At 50.8% G+C, this 20,137-nt stretch overlaps 1 protein-coding gene and 1 long non-coding RNA gene across 4 annotated transcripts in view; one reads left to right on the forward strand and one right to left on the reverse strand.

Annotated features, from left to right (window-relative positions):
* Window positions 1–13,956, reverse strand: part of SPTBN2 (spectrin beta, non-erythrocytic 2) — a 36,814-nt gene extending 22,858 nt beyond the window's left edge. Inside the window, exons 1-7 of one of the 3 annotated variants that reach the window (XM_019737612.3) lie at window positions 13,819–13,956; window positions 7,319–7,497; window positions 2,597–2,748; window positions 1,982–2,155; window positions 1,067–1,158; window positions 830–910; window positions 426–541 (exon numbers count right to left, since the gene is read on the reverse strand). In XM_019737612.3, coding sequence (XP_019593171.3) covers window positions 426–541; window positions 830–910; window positions 1,067–1,158; window positions 1,982–2,155; window positions 2,597–2,748; window positions 7,319–7,475 — 772 coding nt within the window. In that variant the 5' untranslated portion in view covers window positions 7,476–7,497; window positions 13,819–13,956. Of the gene's footprint in view, window positions 1–425; window positions 542–829; window positions 911–1,066; window positions 1,159–1,981; window positions 2,156–2,596; window positions 2,749–4,887; window positions 5,199–7,318; window positions 7,498–13,150; window positions 13,310–13,818 lie in introns of those variants that run through there. The other 2 variants (XM_019737610.3, XM_019737611.3) reach the window with 2 other exon arrangements.
* Window positions 13,957–14,043: 87 nt separating this feature from the next.
* On the forward strand, window positions 14,044–19,361 carry LOC109450385 (uncharacterized). The gene is made up of 3 exons (XR_002137841.3): window positions 14,044–14,337; window positions 15,007–15,054; window positions 17,231–19,361. It is a non-coding gene; the product is annotated as an uncharacterized LOC109450385 (long non-coding RNA).
* Window positions 19,362–20,137: the final 776 nt, after the last annotated feature.

Genomic DNA, 20,137 nt, shown 5'->3' on the forward strand with positions numbered 1-20,137 from the left:
GAACTCAAGGTCACGTGGCTTAATTTAGGACCCTTAAATTTTGGAATAAGAAGGGCCCTAAGAGACCACGTAGACCAATCTTCGCAGTTCAGAGATGAGGAAACTGAGCCACAGAAAGGCCAAGCGACTGGCGCCAAGTCTCAGAGCTCCTCCATGGTGAGGCTGGGGTGGAACCTTATCCCAGAGTTGCCTCTTGCTGCCCCAGGGCTGCCTGTCGTCCTACAGCTTTTTATTTTTAATTGAGATATAATTTTTATACCATGACATCCACCCTTTTAAAGTATACGATTCAGTGATTTTTTTTAGTATATTCACAAGGTTGTACAGCCGTCACGACTATCTAATTCCGGAACATTTTCATCACTCCCAAAAGAAACCCCATCTGTCTCTACCCCACAGCCTCTTTTTCACATAGCTCTGCCCACCTTCAGGATCCAGCAGCTTCGTAAGTCCTAGCTCCTTCTCAGCCAGATTGAAAGCATTCTGCAGGTTGTAATGTGCATTGCACTTCTTCAGGGACTCAAAATCCAGCAGGTCTGGCCTGGGTGGGAGGGCATACGGAAGGTATCAAAACCACGTAAGACCCTAAAGAGGAAAAGCAAAGCCACCCCTCTGTTTATCCCTAAGTCACCAACTCCATTTTGTCTAAAACCAGGCACCCCAAACCCACACCCACTGCTCCTACCCCCTCACTAGCCCTCGTTGCAGTGTGGCAGGAGCCCCCACATCCTGGCTCTTCTCTGCTCCCTCGTCTCACTGCTTCGTCTCTGCGCCCCTGGTCATTAACCCCCTAACAACTCTGCCAGGCTCGCTAACCCCGGCTCCTCACCGATGCTTATGCACAATGGCGTTGAAGGCCAACCCATCTCTCCAGCTGGTGGTGAAGTTGTGCACATTGACGTTGGGGTACCTATAAACAGACCGGGAAAAACAGTGAGTAGGTCCAGGCCCTGGTCTGCCACTCGAGGACGGATCCCCAGCGTGTGGTCCCTGGAGCCCATCCTTCCTTTGCTGCGCAGCCTCAGTGCATCCCCCCCTCCCAGGCCACGCTCTCGGGCAGCCTCACCCTGCCGTCTTCATCTGGCACCACAGCAGCAAGGCGTCCTTGGCTGACTTCTTCTCCTTGTTGTCTTCTGTTTCCACACTGATGTCTTGGATCTGTGAGGGAAGGAAGGCCTTCACTCCCTGGACAGGGCCTCCTGGAGTTCCCGGAGATGCTCAGGGATACACTGAGTCAGGAAACGGCTCCTTAGACGCCCATAACTGCAGACCAGGGGCAGAGTCTGGGGACCTTTACTCCTGGGCTAGTGACCACACAACACCGGGTCAAAGGGAAGTGAGGTAGCGGAGTGGGGTAGGAAGGAAGTCAGAAGAGTGGAAGTGCCTCGAAGCGAAGGATGCGGGTTCTTCTGGGCGGGGAACGGCAGGTGGACAAGTGAACACTTTCTGGGAGCTGGGTTTCAAGTGAAGCTGACAGAGCTCCGCTTAGGGCTGGAAGGAGCAGAGGAGGTTACATCCGGGGACATGGGGAGAGTTGTGATGGCATTAGGACACTGGACTGGCTATGCTCAGAGCATAAGAAGGAGTAGGGTGGCTGTTCTTTTGAGGGAGGTCAGCAGAGTTTGAGGCAGAGAAACGGGCCAGTGACCAGACCCCAAATGTAGTTCTAAAACTCTTAATGGTGAAGGACCAGTTTGTAAGATCTGTCCCTTGTGGCCCGACATGTGGTCCTGCTGCACGTGACCAGGACACAGACCAGGCCACAGGGAACTTGCCACAGAAGTTTGACAACACCTACACTGGTCTCGACCCTATTTAATGAGGAGAGACCCCGATGTGGTACAATGACTGCAGATTACTATACGGGCTTATCGACCCTCCGTCTGTATGGGACGGCGCCGTGGACTGGCAGTGACCACTGGCACCGCTGCGCCCAGGTGCATAGCACATGCTGAGTGATGCTGATGCTGGGCCGCAGTACCTGGAATCGAAGGATAATGGTCCAGACCAGCCCGAGGGTCAGGCGGTGGTTCCCGTCCACAATGTCATGGGAGCCCATGTTCTCCAAGTGTACTTTCTGCTCCTTGAGGAACTGCAGGGCCTTGTCCACATTCTCCAGGCAGTGTATACGCATGCGGCCCTTGGTGGGCTTTGGCTGTCGGGGGACAGGGGACACAAAGGCATGGGACTGTGGGCCTCCTCCTTCCTCCTTCCCTCCTATATTCCCAGGGCCCTGCTTCGCACACCTTCCCCAGCCCCTTCCTCAGGAAGACGGGACGGCCCCAGGGTTGGGCCCAAGTTCACAGAGCCAAGGCTGAGGTTGCAGAGGAGGCTGGGGCCAGATTAAGATTCCCAAGGGAATTAATTGCTCAAAGAGTGGGTGGGAAAAGAAATGTTTTCAATGGGACTACTGTTCCTGTCTCCACGAAGCAATGTTCCCATTTAATCCCCACAGCAAAGCCTCTCAAAATGACACCATCCTCTGAGCAGGGGGCAGCCGCTGCTTTCCGCTCTGCGGTATCACTCTTCTGTCCCGTGGCATGTCCTCTTGACCACTGTTCCTCAGGCCCCCCCCTTCCTCGTGACCACAGCTCACCAGTGTCTCTCCCGAGAGCACCTCGAGGAGCCTCAGCAGGTTACGTCCATCCCGGAGGTCGCTGTACAGGTCTCCCACCCGACATGTCACCCGGGCCAGGTGTGAGTTCACCCACTTGGTGAAGGTTTTCTTCTGCACAGCTTCTCGCTCATCTGTGGTGGCAACATGGAGTTATTTCTGTCCTTCAAGTACAGTGTTTGCATCTGAACACCATTTGATGGTGTTGGGGGGTACCTGAGAGTCTGAAGTGAGGTCTGGGGAGGAGAAGGGGGAAGGAAGATGGCCAAAAGGAAAATCCCTAACTTAGAAAGCAGGGAAATACAGAAATTAGAATAAACTCACAAACAAGGTACAGAACAAAAATGAGAGCGAGAAACAGGCTTTGAGAAGAAAGAATGGAAGAAATTAGAAGCGGTGGAATATGCAAGGAAGGGCTGGGATTCGGGATGAGGGTGCTGTCACAATAGTGGTGAAATGCTGTGACTTCATCCATCAGAGCCTCACTTTCCTCATCTATAAAATGGGCCTATTGCTTTCTACTTCAGCGCGTCATTGTATTGATTAAATGAGACATGTGTGTACGATGCCTGGCATGAAATGACTCCTCGGTGGCTTTTTGTTCTTCAGGTATGATCCCAAGGAAAGAGCGAGAGTCACTCAGGCCCAGCAAGCGGTATGGCTGTTCTCCAAAGGGGAGGGTGTGGATTTAAATTACGCAGCAGCTCTTCCAAGTGGCCAATGGAAGGATGTGACATTATAGAGGCTGCAGGCCGCCTGAGTCAGCTTATTCTCCTGGGATAATTTAAAGAAAAGATGGGCTTTTCTTGGGCGGGTTCATTCAGTGGGCTTCAGGGTGCATCCCAGGACAACTACATTCCAACACTGAGAACTAAAACAAGGTCTTGAAGTTGGGAACAGGGAAAAGAGTGAGCCCAAGAAACATGGGGTGTGTGGTGGGGGTGTGGGCAGGGCGTGAGGGGAGCCAGACAGAGTTAGGTGCCAATCATCTCAAAAAACATGAGGGAATGTCCTGTTGCCTGGTCCACAGGGGGATCCGCTGCTGAAAGGATGCTCTTAGGTTCCAGAGAAAAAGAAAAATTAAAAACGTTATGAATGACAAAGTGAGGGGAGAGGCTTAGGCCATTGGACGCTGCTCTGGTCACTAAGATTTCTGTCAGTTCTCCCCAGAGGAGCCCAGAGGAAGGACCCCGTTCTCCTGGTCAGGGCCTGGAGAGTCACTTTTGTTTTCCTCGTAGCACCAGCATCTCAGAAACCGAAAAGACTCATCCCTTAATCTCACATTCCTACGAACCTCACCCATGAAACATAGTGACACACCCAGGTCTAGTCCTGTCTTTACCTCCAACCTCTGAACCCGGGCCAACTCAGGGTCCTAGCAACTGTACAGGATGGCCTGTCGCTCTGTAGCACCTGCAGAACCAAGGGGGCCTTTGGGCCTCCTTTCAGGGATTTCCTGGATCCATGGGGACTGTCCTGATTGATGCCAGGCACACGGGGCTGAGGTCATTTTGGCACACAGGTAGAATAAAAGAGGAAGACATGGCAACAGTGGCAGCTAGAAGAAAAGTGTGCAAAACCAAGCACTGAGACAAAGTATACCTTCACAAGGTCTCCACACAGCCAGACTCCCCCCTCAACACACACACAAAACAGTGACTCCCAGAAATACACTGACAGATTGGTGCCAGGTGAACACATGCCTGCTCAGACATACCTGAGCCTGTCTATACCAACTCCCTTTGACACATTCCTCGGTTCCCACACATACTGCCTCCTCACACACATTTAGACACCCACTCAGAATCCCAGGGTGACACAAACAAGCCCTGGGCCCCTCAGCCTCCTGGCTCACTCCCCTTCTGTCCTTCCCCAACTATCCTAGCAGGACTTCATCTCCAAAGGCACTGAAAGTGAACTGTCTCAGTGAGACTGCGCGGCAGGCCTCCCGGTTTGCCGACACAGACGCTGCTTTCTCAGCCTCGCCCGCTGCCTGCTGCCTCCATGCTCATTGCATTCTCTGCAACACACATGCTCTACCGCACCCAGCGGGGCCTTGCGGTCACACCCACTCACGCTCTCACACAGTTCCTTCCAGTGGGTCCAAGCCTTTCCTGATGCTGTCAGCATCCATGAATTTTCTGGCTACTTATAATTATTCCCTTGGCACACGGTCTCCCAATGCAAATGTTCCACTCTGTGATCTTGGCTCTGGCTCCTCTCCCACACCCCCAGACCCCCTCTCTCTACACCCCTCTGCCCGCGGAGCTCACCTTGAAGCTGTTTGAAGCGTCCATCCAGCACGCTGGCGTACTGAGCGGGGTTGATGAAGGCAGCAGGTGAGAGCAGGAGGCCCCCGGGGTTCTGAGCCCCTTCCACAGCCTCATAGTAAAACTCACCAGCCCCGTTCAGGCTGTGCCCATGCACCCTGCTCACTCCATTCCCATTCATGGTACCTGCTGCCTTCTACACAGCCTGGGGCCCAGCGTCCATGCTCTGCCCACACCAAGGCAGGCGGTAGGTTCTGCTTCCCCTAGAGCCGGGGATCCCGAGAGGCTGGGGTCCCGGGTGGGGGGCTGGTTCAAAGATGGTAGAAGTTTCGAGGAGTGGGAAAAATGGAGTTACAGGACGTCTGAACTCCTGAGCTCCGGGACAAGTAGCAGGGCACACCTGGCTGTGGAGAGGAGACAGAGGCAGCTCCAGACAAACAGGTTGGACAGTGCCGGGGGAGGGGTGGGAGGCGGAGCCTGGCTGGCTGGGGCAGGGCCAGGCCCTGCGGGGGCAGAGGAGGCAACTGCAAGCGCCTCTGAGACCTGCCCATCAGGTCCCAAGTTGCCTAAGAGTACAGTAAAGCCAAGAGAGGTTTCCCCAAAGCAAAGTCCTGCTTCCCAAAGGTTTCCAGGTGTGACAAGGATGGCCCCTCTCTGGGTGACTCTGGGAGACCCCTCTTTTGGACATGAGCTTTGATCCCCAGTTCGGAGAGCAGAGAAAGAGAAATTGCTCAGGTCCCCTTATCTGTGAAACGGGTGTTTGTTATCCCTCCCTCTGTTTGTCAGCACCTCCTGTCCCCACCCCTTCCTTGCCACTGGTCCCACTAGGCCCTCCCCAGCCAGGCCATTCCAGGCCCCCAGCACACCCACTGCTGGGCACATCTATCCAATTCCCTTCCTGCTTCTCTCTCGGCTCCAGCTCTTGTCCTTTACAGCCTACTGTTGCCCATCTCCCGTTTTTCATTCACTCACAACTACTGGTGTGAGGCCCAGCATGAGGCAAAGCCAGCAGTGATGCCTCTGCAGAGAGCCCCATTCTTGAAGATAAACACCTATTGACAGTGTGGGGTGCATAGACACCGCAGCAGGTCTGGGTATCACGTGTTGTGTGCACACAGACATCATGACAGTTCTAGAGGCTTCATGCATCCAAACTCAGGGCACCAGGGAAACTTCGCCCCAAAGAGATGACATTCTCCATAACCCACGCCTTCTGTCTTTTCTCATCTATAATGAGTATTTCATAAGCCAGCCTAATCCCAACCAGAAGGACAGAGAAGCCCAGAAGACGGTAGGGTTCCCTAGAAGCTATGGCCACCACATGGGGGTCCTCATTTGGTGGGCTGGCTGAAAAGAATTACCTGGAGAACTTAAAAAACCCGACTGATTTCTGGACCATATGTCCAAAGATTCTAATTCAGTGTGTCCAGGAAGGGGCTTCAGAGCCCATGTTTATAAAAATGGCCCTGGGTGATCCAGGTGTGGCCAGGTGTGGCCAGGTGTGGCCAGGTTTTGGAACCACCTCCTTCAGTGTATCCCTTCTTCCAGGAGGCCACCCCACCCACACTGGGAGTGCCACCTCTCAGGAGGGAATAAGTGGGATCTCTCCCAGTGACTGTGCTGGGAAGCCGGCAGGTCAGTGGAAAAGACGAGGGTGGGATGGAGGAGGGTAGTCAGATGGAGTGGGTGGCCTTGGGGTGTGTGAGTGACTCAGCCCCACACCAGCCCTGGTGGTGTCAGGTGGCAGCTGCACTCTTGTTGCCATGACAACTCCTCCCGGAACGCAGGGAGGCCCGTCCAACGGGTTTGTTTGTGCTCAGAGGAGTTGAAGGGGAGAGCCCAGGCCATAGGGGAGGGCAGGGGCCGGGCAGAGAGCAAATCCCGGAGAATGGGTGGCTGCGGAAACCAGTGGAGGGCGGAGGGTACCTGCTTCAGGGAACAGGTAGAAGAAATAATGGGAGGAACAGGTGGCAGGTGGAAGGAACAGGTGGGGAGGGAAAGGAGAGGCTAATGGGCTGGGAGGGAGAACAAGTGTGAGAAAGGACAACGGAAATCAAGGAAGACACAGGGGATGAACGGCAAAGGAAAGGTGGGTGGAAACAGAATGGCAAAAGTAAGAGTGCAAAAGAATTAAGGACATGACTCAGGGACAGAGGCCAGGAAGTCAGCTGAGTGTAGCGGGGAACACAGCTGAGTCCCGGGAGCAGCATGGCTTCTCTATGCTGGGCGGAAGGAAGCTGGGGGACGTTCTGGATTGCATGAAGTTTGTTCTTGAGGCTGGAGTTGGGGATGAGGGGCTGGATAGGGTGATTTCCCACGTGAGTGCAGCAGCTTAGAAAGAAAGTTAGTCTTCCAATGAAGTTAAAGGACTCCTCACAACAAGCATCTGTCCCCAGCGTCCTCACCATCCCCCCTGGCCCTCCCCTGACCTCACCTGCCAGGGCCTTAATGCGTGACCTTTCAAAGAGACGGGCTGAGCTGCTGTCATTGTCCCAGTCCGAGTCGGGCAGGTCCCAGCGGTTGTTGATGTCACTATACTGGCCCTGGATCTCCAAATTGTCGAAGTCTGTGGGTGACAGCGTGCTGCTCATGGTGGTGGGTGGCCTCCTCCTCCTGTAAGGGGGAACATAGCAGGTAAGGAGCATCTCAGGGCCACCCAGCCCGCCACTCGCCATGTCCTTCTGTCCTCCTGCCCTAGATCTGCTCTGCTCTCCTGAAGGCCAAAGATTGTGGTTGGTTTTTCTGTCAATGGAAATCAGCCCCCAGCGGGAGAGGGGAAGCCACGGTGGGGAAACACATGTACAGGATGCACATGGACTGAGGCAAGAAGACCGAAGTACCTCAGAGCGACACAGTGGGGAGGAAGGGCCCCAGAGCCCCAAGCCAGAGAGGGACAGTGAATAGAGCCGGGGCTAAAAGTGGCGATGGCCTCCAGTGCAGTTCAGGACAGCAGCGTGTAAACCAGGGAATGCAGGGAGCATGGGGCCCCTTGGTTGGTAATGAGTATAAACCAGAGTTATTTTATTCCCAGGTTCCACAAACTGTTCTGAGCCCCTCCTCTATACAAGATGGCCTGCTATACCCTGGAGACTTGAGATGAAAAGGCCGAGATCCTGCAGAGCTAACACGCATCTCTGATACACCGGGAAGACGGTTGCGCTATTAGGTAAGGACGGATACGGTGCCCAGGAGCTCAGAGGAGGACACGGTGCGGTTCTCTCCCCTTTGCTTCCTTTTGTTTGCGATAGGAACCACTTAATAGGTGTTCAATAAAGGTCAGCTGTGACATGTGTCCTCACCATTTACATGCATTATCTCATCATAACCTATGGGGCGAGGGTCCACTACCATCCCCATTTCATAGATGAGGAAGCGGCACCGTGTAAGTTTAGTCACAGTTCAAGATCACGTGGCTGGAAGGAGCAGAGCAGGGTTTTGAAGTGAGGTTCTTTCTGACTTTGGGGGACAAGCTCTTACTCACAACATTTACCCCCTCCTCGAACTTCCTGGAGTCCCTGCAAGCTCCCTGGGAGACATCAGCACCCATGGCTCCCTTCTAGGGACCAGGTTGTGGAAATCAGGACCAGGTACGCTTGCCAGCGTTACTTACGACTCTAGTTACGCGAACAAACTGTCCTCAAAACTAACAAATGAGCTTTAGATTAGCTGCTAAGGATTAAAAAAAACACCCAAACAACAACAACAAAAAAAACTCTACTGTCCAAAGTTCTTGTGTAATTTAGCATTCATTCAGCAGCCATCCAAGGGAATGGAGGGAGCTGGATCTGTAACTTTATCTGCACCCCAAATTCTGCATGTCTCATTTTCCTAGTACCTCTCAAACACAACGATATATTTTAATCCTTAGCTCCACTTCCTAGGGTCAGGGCTATGATCTTGGCATCTCTGGTTCTGGGAAGGAGGTACAGAGAAGGTCTTGTGTAGTTTTGGGGAAAGAGGAAGGAATGGGTGGTGAGATGTGGGTGGTTAGGAAAGTGTGTGCCCATGGGCATGCAAAGACAGAACTTGGCTTCCGTCATTAACTGGTTCCATGAAGCTGAATCTAACCCACGTGAAGGCCAGGATTGCCTGTCCCTCCCTTCTCCCAAAGAGAAACACGTAAGGACTTCCCTGCTTCCCTGGAGGTAGTGTGAATGACGTGCAAGAGAGCTAAGGTCTCAGGTTCCCAGATTTGGGCTTTCACTCCGGTAACAGGAAAGAGAGCTTAATTTCCACTAGGCCCAAGACTACTTTCTGTTTAAAATCCATCATTTCCCTTAGTTCCCAACAGATTCTTTGAATTTGCTCTGTAAATATTTACATAAAAATAAACTCTAGGTCAGAGTTGAGTCACCCTGAGCAAAGGGTTCTGTGGGCAAAGCGTGACCTGAGCTAGAGTCACCTAATACCTTCAGCCGCTGGACAGGGAAGCAGCCCGAGTCCTAGGACCATTTCAATTCCAGGCTCCTCGGCCCTTCACCAGCAGCCATGCTCACACGTAGTTCTGGGATGAATAATTCTAGCATTCGCACTCTTCCTGCATAGGCCTCCCCACAGTTAAATCCTACACACATGCTCCCTGAACTTCTGTTTCCATGACCCCTTGTCCTTTTACCAGGCGTCACAAACCTACTAAAGCCAGCCCCCAGTAGTGTGGCCCGTATGCTGTTTAAAAATAATTGATTTTGGATGCCTCAAAGTGGGCCTGTGCTTTCCACTTCTCTACAGGCCCCACCATTTCCTTCTGTCTCCTTCCCAGACATGTCATGTATTTTTGTTACCTGCCTGGCCTTTGAAGGCCTGTGAGGTTTTCATACCCTTTTACATCTTGGTACTCCACAAAGAGCGGGAACTTAAGGAAGCAGACTGTCTGACCCTATCTCGAAACTACTGTGTGTCCCTGCCCCTCCCCCCACCATAAACTGGACTGCTTTGGCTTCCTTTATTTTTGTGATCCAACTTGGTTCTCCCAAGGGACGCTATGGGGGCCCAGGCATGGGATTCAGACCTTCCAGTGAGGTCCAACTGTCAGAGACTCTCTGTGGAATCCTATCATTTGGGGGAAAAAGTATGGAGTTGGAACTTCTCCTCCCAAACAAAACTTCAGCCACTTAACTGCTCCTTTGACCAAATCAAATTTTGACATACATGTTTTGTGTCCTGAGTTCCCAGAGATGCTGTCATATAGAAAAGGAACCGAGATGACACTGGTGTCCCTAGATCACAGATCTCCATGCGGCCACCAGGTTGGAACTCCAGGACTTCATTTCCATAGACTCGCATGGGAACGGTGCTCTCTGGTGGTTTTGCGTTTTAGTTTTCAACCATTCAGGCTCTGCAGCCCACGGCCTTTGGGAGAATATGCTGTGTTCTCTGTCTGTGCTCCCTGCTGCCAGCTCCAGATTCCTACCATTTTCTATTTGAGTGTCTTCTACATAGATCCTGCTCTGATTTCTTTTCACTGAGTGTATCATTCCTGGCCTCTGACCTGGGTCTCCATGCTAACATTTCCTCAGTCTGCCTGCCCTCCAGCCCATGACTCCCTGTCTCGCTCCACAGTGGAGAATCATGAACCTTCTTCTCCATGGAGTCCTGGACTCTATTGAGAGGGCAGTACAGCAGCTAATCCAGATTAGTTTCACCAGCACCTTACTCTTAGCCACTGACCTCCAGGCCAGACCCAGGTAGTTTACATTGTTCATGCTCCAATAGAGCCAACATCCATCAGCTGCAAAACAGTGGTCTTGCTAGATTCTAAGCCCAAATGCTACTGGATGCAGACTCACCTGTGCAAGGGCAGCTGCCCCCCTGGCCCCCTTTCCCTTTCCTGTCAGTGTACAAAGCTAAAAATCCTATCCCTGGGGCTAGAGCCTGACTTGTTCCCTAATTCCTCATCTCACCACATCCTGCTCCTGATTAATTCTTTACCTCCCTCAGAGCAAGTGGATCATTCCCTCCTCTGCGCTCCCGCTCCCACAGCACTTCAGCAGGCAGATATTATTACACTTATCACATTGTATCACTGTTAGTTGTTTATGTGTGTCTCTGCCGACTCCACTTTTAACCTACTGAGGATAAGGGCTGTGTTTTCCAAGCCCAGTAATATAGGTGTTTAATAAAGAGATATTAAATGAATGGATTCTTATCATTATTATTTGCCATGGAATAATGTCTTAGAGCTAGAGAAAAGCTTAAGGAAAGAATGAAACGGGGATCTGAAGCCCCTCTGCTCCTCAGCTGGAGAACTCTCAGGGTTAGGCTCTATAGTTGAGGACCAGGGATTCTGGAACTTGCACTAATTACAATTTCCTGGGGTGGGGGTGGGGGGTTATGAAAACAGATCTCTGGGCCTGCCCCCAGAGTCTCCAATTCAGTAGGTCTGGGGTGGGACTTGACAATCTGCATTTCTAACTTGTTCCCAGACGACACTAAAGCCACTGGTCTGGGGCCCCACTTTGAGGACCACTGTTGTCCAAAGATGAAGAGCAGTTAGAGTTGGTTAGAGGAGCTCTGAGGACTGAGAAGACACGAAGTTTCAGGGGTGAGTGTGACCCGAGGTTAGCTTCTGGGTTCCTATCCCATGCTCAACTCAAATATAACTTCCCCTCAGAAACCTCAAGACCCACAAAGAGCCAGAAGCCTCAGGCGATGAGAGGAAAATGGAGATGGAGTGGGCCCTAGATCTAATGAGACAAATAAGAGTTGATGTCCTAACACAGGGGAATCACAGATGTGCGGAAGGAGGACGTGGCCAGAGACGCTGTGGGGAGGCAGAGATGAGCAAATGACAGCTGGATGAATAATAGATTAGAAGAAATGGGGACTTTGGCAAAGTAAAAATCTTATTGGACTCGTATGAGTGGACCGAAAGAGAAAAGGAAAAAGAAATCACAAATAAGCTCAGGGGTCTTAGGAAGGCAAAAGACAGATTTGCTCATCAATCAGAGATTGGGCAGCGGAAACAGAACCCCAATCTGTTTTCTCCAGGCTGTGTTCCTGATGGAGCACAGAAACTCTCCTCCGAGGAACTTAGAAACCGGGCTAATGAGAGGGACTGCATTTTTGTTTGATCTCCTTTCCCATCCTCCACTGAAGGCAGAATTATTCAGACTCATTTTCACTCCCTGCTACTCTCCTCCCCAAGCCTGTAACCCATGGGTTACGTCAGTTTCTCTAAGGGACAAATCTAGGAACCGGATTAGTTTTTTCCGCTCTAATCCGTTGCTCTTCTGCAGATGCGAAGAGGTTGCCCAGTACCTCAAGCTAAGACGCATATTTGGAACTCACTCTGCCCCCTTCATCTTCAGGGAAAACTGGTTTGTGGCTACCTTGCCCATGCCTGAACGGGCTAGCTCTCCAGCGCTGGAATTGTGGCTGCTCCTGGCGGGGAGGGCGGCTGAAAACCCACGGAGACAACACACAGCAGGTTAGGACAGGGGCAAGCCTGGAGCTCAGACAAGCATGCAATGCCACAGGGTTAGTGGGGGGAAGTCCTTCCCAGCTGCAGTGGATGGGAAAGGGCCGCTGTGGTGCTGGAGATGGAAGACCCCAGCGAGGAGGCCTCGCCGGGTAGTTCCGTGCGGGGCGGACTCCAAGCCCTCTGGAAGTATCCGCCACAGAGACACCTTACACCGCAGTCTCCCCATCACCAAAGGGGCTTTATTCTCTCTCTGCCAGCGTTCTGGCCAGAAGCGTCAGGCGATGAGAGCCAACCGTGTCCCCCTCTTACACACACTGAGGATGCACAAGAAGGACATGGAGCTAGCTACCGAAGAGGCGAGGAGAAGCCCACTCAGCCCCTCCAGAGGGAGCCCCCAGCAAACCCCCGAGAGGAGCCGGGCGCTCGCAGCTGCCAGGCAGCGACGGCCGAACGCGTCCGCAGCACCTGGACCGGCGCCGGGAGCCTCGGGAGCCTCAGCGAGGCAAACGGCCGGCGCTGTCAGACACACTGTCAGCCCAGCTGACCCGATTTCTTAACGCATTTGTCAGCCCCCAATCTTCCAGACTCTTCTCTCGGCTCCGGAAAGGCCCGCGTCCCCCAAGCCTCGACCCTCACGGCTCGCACCCCGGTACTTGGGTGGCTGGTACCTGACTCTCCACCCTGTCCCCGGGACTGGGTGGGAGTGAGGGACAGGCGCCGCATCCTGCCTCCCCCGCTCCCCCGGCCGACGCAGAGCCCGACCCCGACCGCACCGCCCACACGCGGCTGCACAAAGCGCGCCGCTCAGCGGGCCGGGACAAAGCGGGCCCGGGAGCCGGCACCTACCTCCGTGCGGAGCGCCGGCCCCGCAGGCGGGAGCGCGGCGGCCGGGGGCGCACCACTAGTCGCCGCGCCCGCAGCCCGGCCACGAGGGGCGGTTGCGGGCGGCGACGGGGCACACGGCGGGCGGCGGACAGGCGCTGTCACGGGGTGCGGGGGGCGCGCGGGGCCGGCGGCGGCGGCGGCGGGGCGCGTGGCGGCGCGCGGGCGCGAGCGGCGGGACTGCGGCGCCGCGGAAGGAGGACAATAGCCTCCCCCTGCCGGAGGCCGCCGGCTCCCGCGGGAGGCCCGGGACCATCTGGAGCCTGCGGCCCCGCGGGGATCCGGGCGGGGTCCGAGTCACCCCTCCCCTACTGGCGCCATGGCAACCGCGGCCCCTTACGGTTCTCCGCACAGCTCCCCGGCCCGGGGTCGCTGACCTTCCCCAGGGCAAACGCGGCGGCGGCTCCGCGACCAGCTCCCAACCCCCTCCCCACCTTCCCTGCGGGTGGCCCCCATAACCCCGCCTTCCGGTCCTCGCCAGCCCCGGTAACCCCTGGGCTGTCTGGATAGCCCCCCACCAGCTTACCGGGTTTGATCTCTGCAGTTTACACACCCCACCTTTGTCCCTACTCCGATTTTCGTCCAAAATCTGTATCCCCAGGATACGCAATCCTCCCGTTAACGGCACTCACCGCCCGGAAGGCTTCCCAATATTCAGCCTGTTTTCCTTTTCAAATTTTCCTCTTTGGGCACCTCCAGTTCATTTCCTTTTAAGCATTTCTTGCATCCATCCCCTCGTTCTCCCGTCCTCCTTCAGGCAGGTAGGCCGGCTCTCTTTCCCAAAGCATCTCCATGGTGCGTATGGTGGAGATTCGCCTCCTCGCAGATCAGATTCTCGGAATAGTCATCACTGCAGCTCCTCTCAGCTCCTTCTCAGCTCCTCTCATTTATCAACCAGAATTCCGGCCTACTCACTGTCTTAAGAGGGAGTGGGGGTGGGGGTGGACATTTCTAGGCCTGGCACAGCTGGGTTTCTCCTTGGTTTAGTAGTGTCTGAGTGGTCTAGGGTCTATGGTCATTAACTGAGGTGAACTACTATCTGCTTAGGAGAGAAAAGAATGATGTCCAAATAATAACAAAGTTATAAAGTGCAGTTGGTGCTAAAAGCACATCATCTCATGTGACCTCCACCACCACCTCAGCTCAAAGAGGTAGGTACTGTTCTTCCAGCGTAGGAAACTAAGCTCAGAGATGAACTATTAATAATAATAATAGATTGGGCTCGGTACAGAGTAGTTTAAACTTAACGGTTAGGTTACACTGCCCCGACCATGTGGGCGGCTTTCTACCACGGAAATGCCTGAAATGGCCAAGTAAGGGCAATGTGAAGAATGGGCTTTGCCTGACTTAGTGGGTTTAAGGTTTATTATTTATTTATTTATCTATTTAATTAATTATGAGTAGTGGAATTTTAGGGTCTTGCTCCTTTCTGAAAAGGTATGCATACTGAAACAAATATGTAAGTAATTGAAGTATTTTCCAGATAAGATTTTGGCAAGGTAAAATCACTTGTGTTAAACCCAGTTGAAAACATTTTCAAGGTTCAAAGGAGTTCTGCTACCAGTCCTAACGAGTTGTGTGTGTCATCTCACCTACCTGGCCTTGGTTTTCCTGGTCTATAAAATGGGTTGGGAGGAGGGTCTGGGAGTTGCACTATAAGATGACCTTGAAGTTCTCTGCTAGCTCTGCTAGTCCGATTCTACCACTAAACTAGAACAGTGATTCTACCGCCAAATTGGAACCTGGTCTTCTGGGGTGCACCTCACTATTAGCTGTAGTTGGTTATTTATTACTTAACTTTTTAACTGTCACTCTTTCAGGCACCAGAATCAGAGAAGCGAGGGGATAAGCTGTAACTGTTCCCAAAGGTAAGAGTGAGTGTGTTCAGGGGGGAAGGGGGCACTGAGGTGTGCTCTCGGTCATCAGAGCAGCTTGGTCACGGCTATTAAAGCTGATGGGATGAGAATCAACTGATCTGCCAAAGGAGCCAGAACCTCCAACCTCTGCTGCTCTGCTGGTTATGAGAAGTGGGTTGGGGGTGTGGTATCTCAACAACAGCCTGTTAGATTGTGACCCAATTAGAAGACACGGATATTAGGTCTTCTGATCAGCATAATAATATATTTTGTATAGATAGGTCCCATTTCCAGCATTTCATAATCCTTTAAAAGAAACCTCATAAGGTAAACACTGTCAGCCTCGTTTTATGGATGAGCTAACTGATGTTCAGATACCTAAGTGAATGACCAGGTTTACAGAGTTAGTTCATGGTAGAGCCACCAGGTTTTCTGATTTCTAATATAGTCTTTCCCCTCTGCTAGAGAGGGGGTTTAGCAGAGTATTTCAAAGCACCCACTTGGGAGTCAGACTTCCTGGGTTTAAAATCTAGTTTTGCCACCTACTAGCTGTTTACCTTGGGCAAGTTACTTAACATCCCTGGGATTCAGTTTCCTCACCTGTAAAATGGTGGTATAATGTGGGGGTTAAATGAGTTATTGCAGCTGCCCGGTGCATAGTAAGCACTCAACCAGTGTCAGCCATTATTATTTTACCACATTATAATTTTCCTATACTCTTTCCTAATTTGGGAGGAAGGAGGTCCATAAAGAGATCACAGAGATCGCTTGTCTCTGTTCTGCCACCGAGCGTCTGTGGACACTTGTTATTTTGCTCTGTAGTGCGTCAGTACAGTCAAGGATGAAGAAAACGTCGGCTTCTTTTTTACATACGTTGCAAAAGTAAATGAAATGGTGTCCATCAGTATGCCGAGCTTCTTGGAGAATCCGGGTTTGCTGCTTACCTTACCAAGACTCATGCAAAGGTCTTGGAAGGACTTACTGCTACCAAACCTATAGGCAGAGCTGAATTCTCACTCCCCTCTTGTTCCTGTAGTATGGAAGAGGGGTGCCTCCTGTCTGAGGCTGACTCTCCTGGCTTCTGCCCTAAGTCCCACCCCCTCCCACCGCCTTGCGTTCACACGCCTTCTGGTGAGCCCCCTCTCTGCTGGCGCCTTCCCTTCACCATTTAAACGTGCTCCAGTGCCTGCCAGCTTAAAAAATAAGTGAGAAACCCAGATCCTCCGCCACGTCTTGCCCTTCGTCTTTTGTACATTTTATTTATTTATTTATTCATTTGTTTATTTGATTAGTTTCAGGTTTGCCCTCCCTCTTTATGATCACAATCTTCTTGAGTCGTTTGAACTCCTTGGCTCCACTTTCTCGCCTCCCATTCAATCAAACATTCATTCAAAAAGTATCTGGCTTATGTGCCAGGTACGGGGGGTCTGGGGATCTAATGATGAGTGAAATGGACATGGCCTCTGTGGTCTTGAAGCTTATAGCCTGGTGGGGTTGACAGACATGAATAAAACATTAATCACAGAGTATGTATGTGCAGATATATAATCACAAAGAATACTGAGTGTTATGAATGAAAAGTTCGGGATGCTATGTGAGGATATATATCACAGAGTCATAACCTGGCTAGGGATCTCAGATCATCTGAGCTACGTCTGAAATACGAGAGCATTAACTAGGTAGAGAGTGAGGAATAATAACAGCCATTACAGACATTAATTGGGAATTATATTTCTAGCACTTCACATATTATTATTTCATTTAATCCTGTAACAACTCTGAGAGGTAAGGATGAACCCCATTTTACAGAAGAGGAAACGGAGTCACTGAGAAATTAAGTGCCTTGCCCAATGTCATTGAACCAGGCAGGGGTAGAGCTGGGATTTTAACCCAGACAGTCTGACACTTGAGCGTGTTCTCAGCTACAGCGACACAGAGGATGTGGCCACCGGGCCTGCTGCAGGATGCACGTGCGTGTGAGAGACGGAGAGAAGGGCAGTGGGTGGGAAACGGCAAGAGGAAATGTGTGGTGAATTCCGGCTGGCAAAGTAGGGATTTTTTCTTTTTTTTCCTCCTGCAGAAACTTCCCTTTAAATATCAAGAGACAGGATCTGATAAACCCAAAGCTCAGAGTTTATATCATCAACTGTTGTATTGGAAAGAACATGTACGTTTTCCCTCCATACAGAAAATACAATCGTTTCGGGGCTTGGAGCAGAACAGAAGAGGACTGGGAGAGGAGAGCAAGAGAGTTTAGATGCCACTGTGGGGCTTTGTTTGCTGTCCCCACCTCCAAACAATCGTGGACAGAGGGGCTTATGCTTCGTTTCATTCCTGGAACTCTGAGAAGACACAGCCTTTCAAAGTACCCTATGCTAACAGGCAAATGCCACAGAGTACAAACGGCATCGTCACCTGTGTATGCACCTGTCAGGTCTGAGATATGGTCCATCTCCTCACCACCTCCAGCCTTCTCATCCCTGAGGCCTCAGTCTCCTTGGGTCCTTGAAGTTTGGAGGAAATATGAAAATTTCCTTGGTGCCCTGCCTGGCAGGGAGTGTGAGAGTGAGCTGCAAACTGAAAGGGTGCGTACGGGGATTGCTGTGGAGTGTGTGGGTGTGTGTGTGTGTGTGGGGGGCGGTGAGAACCCACAGCAGGGGCGGAGGGGTGCCTGGCTCAGGTAGGGAACAGATGGAGGTTCACAGTACCAGGAATCGCTGAAGTGGGAGCCATGAAGTTCCCCATGAAGCAACCGCTGTGCTTTGTCTATACCAAGACCACAGTTTCCACCTGCCGGGGAACCCTGCCACAGTTGCAATGGCCATAAAGGCCAGTCGCCAAGACCAAGTGAAGGAAGCTACACTTGATCAGTAAGGCAAGAGACAGAAGATGGCGCTTGACTTTGATGCCCCTTCCCTGATGTCAGAATGATACATAAACCCCAAACTAGAACATCATGAGGGAAGGGGATTGTCTATAACACTTGAAGCGATTGAATTGTCTTGAGTCGGTGACATTTACATTATATTTCTGCCATTGGTAGAAATGGAGGCCGAAGAGCTAGGTTGAGAAATAAAGAAAATTACGTATTTTCTCACCTGAATCTATGAGACTGTAAAAAAGCCAAATCAAATGGGGCATTCTGATAGTGGGGTGGAGGGAGGTGGGGCCTGGAGGACAGAAGGGAGTCCCCCCCGGAGCTGCCTTACACAGTGTAGAACAGTCTAGGGTTCTAGGAGCCCCAAGGGGTATGTGCTGAGCTGAGCAACGTTGTGAGTGCACGCTGTTGTTGACGAAACTGGAGAAAATAGAACTGTGTTGAGGACATCGGAGTAGTACATCTATTTATCTTTGTCAAGCTTGGATTCAAAGTAGGACTTATTTACAGACCATCCATCCCAAACTATTTTTAAGTTCCAAACCTCAACACCATTAAAAACTGGACCTGAAAAGCCATTTGAATGATTCTAACCCATCTAGTAGCAGGCTGGGATCAACCACGATTTTCGATACTTTTGATATTAAGCTGTCAATAATGAACCACTTCTTTCTTCTAAGAAGGTTATGCCACAAACCCCTGGGAATACAGAGACCCCCCCCTTGAAAAAGTGTCTGATCATCCCCATATACCTGAAATAAATTTGGGCATCCTCTGCCTATTGCTAATAGCTGAAGGGAAGTCTTTGGGGTTCCTTGATCAAATTGCACTGGAAAATGTGAGTTGTGCTGGGAAGCCTACAGTACCAAAAGAATAGATTTTGTGTACATCTTTGAAGTTATGGAAGTTTAGCTCAGTTTCCTGTATCGTAGCCTAACTTACCTGTGCTGCAATACTATTATTGTTTAACTACTACTGACATCTGAAATTTCCTGGTGGTTAGGATACAAGACCCTGGAGTCTTATGGCTTTGTTGGAATTCTGGCCCATCATACTCTAATTGTGTGACCTTGAACAAGTTATTTCATTTCTCTGAGACTTGGTTTTTCTCTTCTGTAAATAGGGGATACTTTTCAAGAAGTAAGTGGTGGTAAGGAATTAAATAATGCATGTCAAGTGCATGATGCCTGGTGCCTGATAAGGGCTCAATAAATGTTAGCTATTGCTATTATCATTATTTTACTTGTTTTGTTTTAGGCAAATCTTAAGTAAAACATAAAGGCATACCTCAGAGATATTGCAGGTTCAGTTCCAGACGACCGCAATATTGCAAGTATCGCAACAAAGCGAGCTGTAATCTTTTTGTTGGTGGAGGGTCTTGCCTTCAATTTGTAAAAAAATGCAACATCCCTGAAGTGCAATAAAGTGAAGTGAAATAAAATGAGATATGCCTGTAATAATGCATGAAAATAGAGATTTGCATAAATGGTTTATGGGGGAGGTTATTTGTATTACAAAAGGATTCTTTAGTTTATGAAAGAACCGAACACAGGGTTTCTTTAAACAGTCAACTTCCCAGTATGTCTAAAATGATTTGATTCACACGAAACCAGGTTTATACGATGGTTTAGGAATACAGTGAGTGTACAAAGCACAGGACATCCATAATACAATCACTCAGGCCAGGTCTGAACCACTCCGACAAGTTAACAATAACAATCCTGGGTATTCTCTACTCCCCTTTATAAGGGGATTAGATGACTTCTCCATGGTTTCAAAGGGTAGAGCTGGGATCAATGGGTGGAAGATACAGTGGGGCAGATTTCAATTCAATATAATGAGAAACTCGCCACCAAACTACATCTGTCCAAAGCTGGGCTGGTTTGACTCTGAGGTGGCAAATTTCCCAACACTAGATATTTAAGCAAAAGCTAGATATCAACATGTCAGGACTGTTGGAATGACTATTGCATGAAATAGGGAGGTGAATTAGGCCAGTGTTTCCCAACCTTAAATACATTAAACATGTTGTGCAAACTAGATCAATTCTCTGTCCTGGATACCAGGCAGACATGAGGAAGGAGGTAGAGAGAGGCTATTCAGGAAGAGGGTTGGGGACAAAATAAATTGGAAAAAATATTGCTCCTCTAGTTTGCAAATACTAGAATAAATGACTTCTAAGATTTCTTCTAATTTAAAGATTCTAAAACTCTCAAA

This window comes from Rhinolophus sinicus, chromosome 14 (genome assembly GCF_057876585.1).
Source record: "Rhinolophus sinicus isolate RSI-liver-muscle chromosome 14, RSI-T2T, whole genome shotgun sequence".
NCBI classification, from domain to species: Eukaryota; Metazoa; Chordata; class Mammalia; order Chiroptera; family Rhinolophidae; genus Rhinolophus; species Rhinolophus sinicus.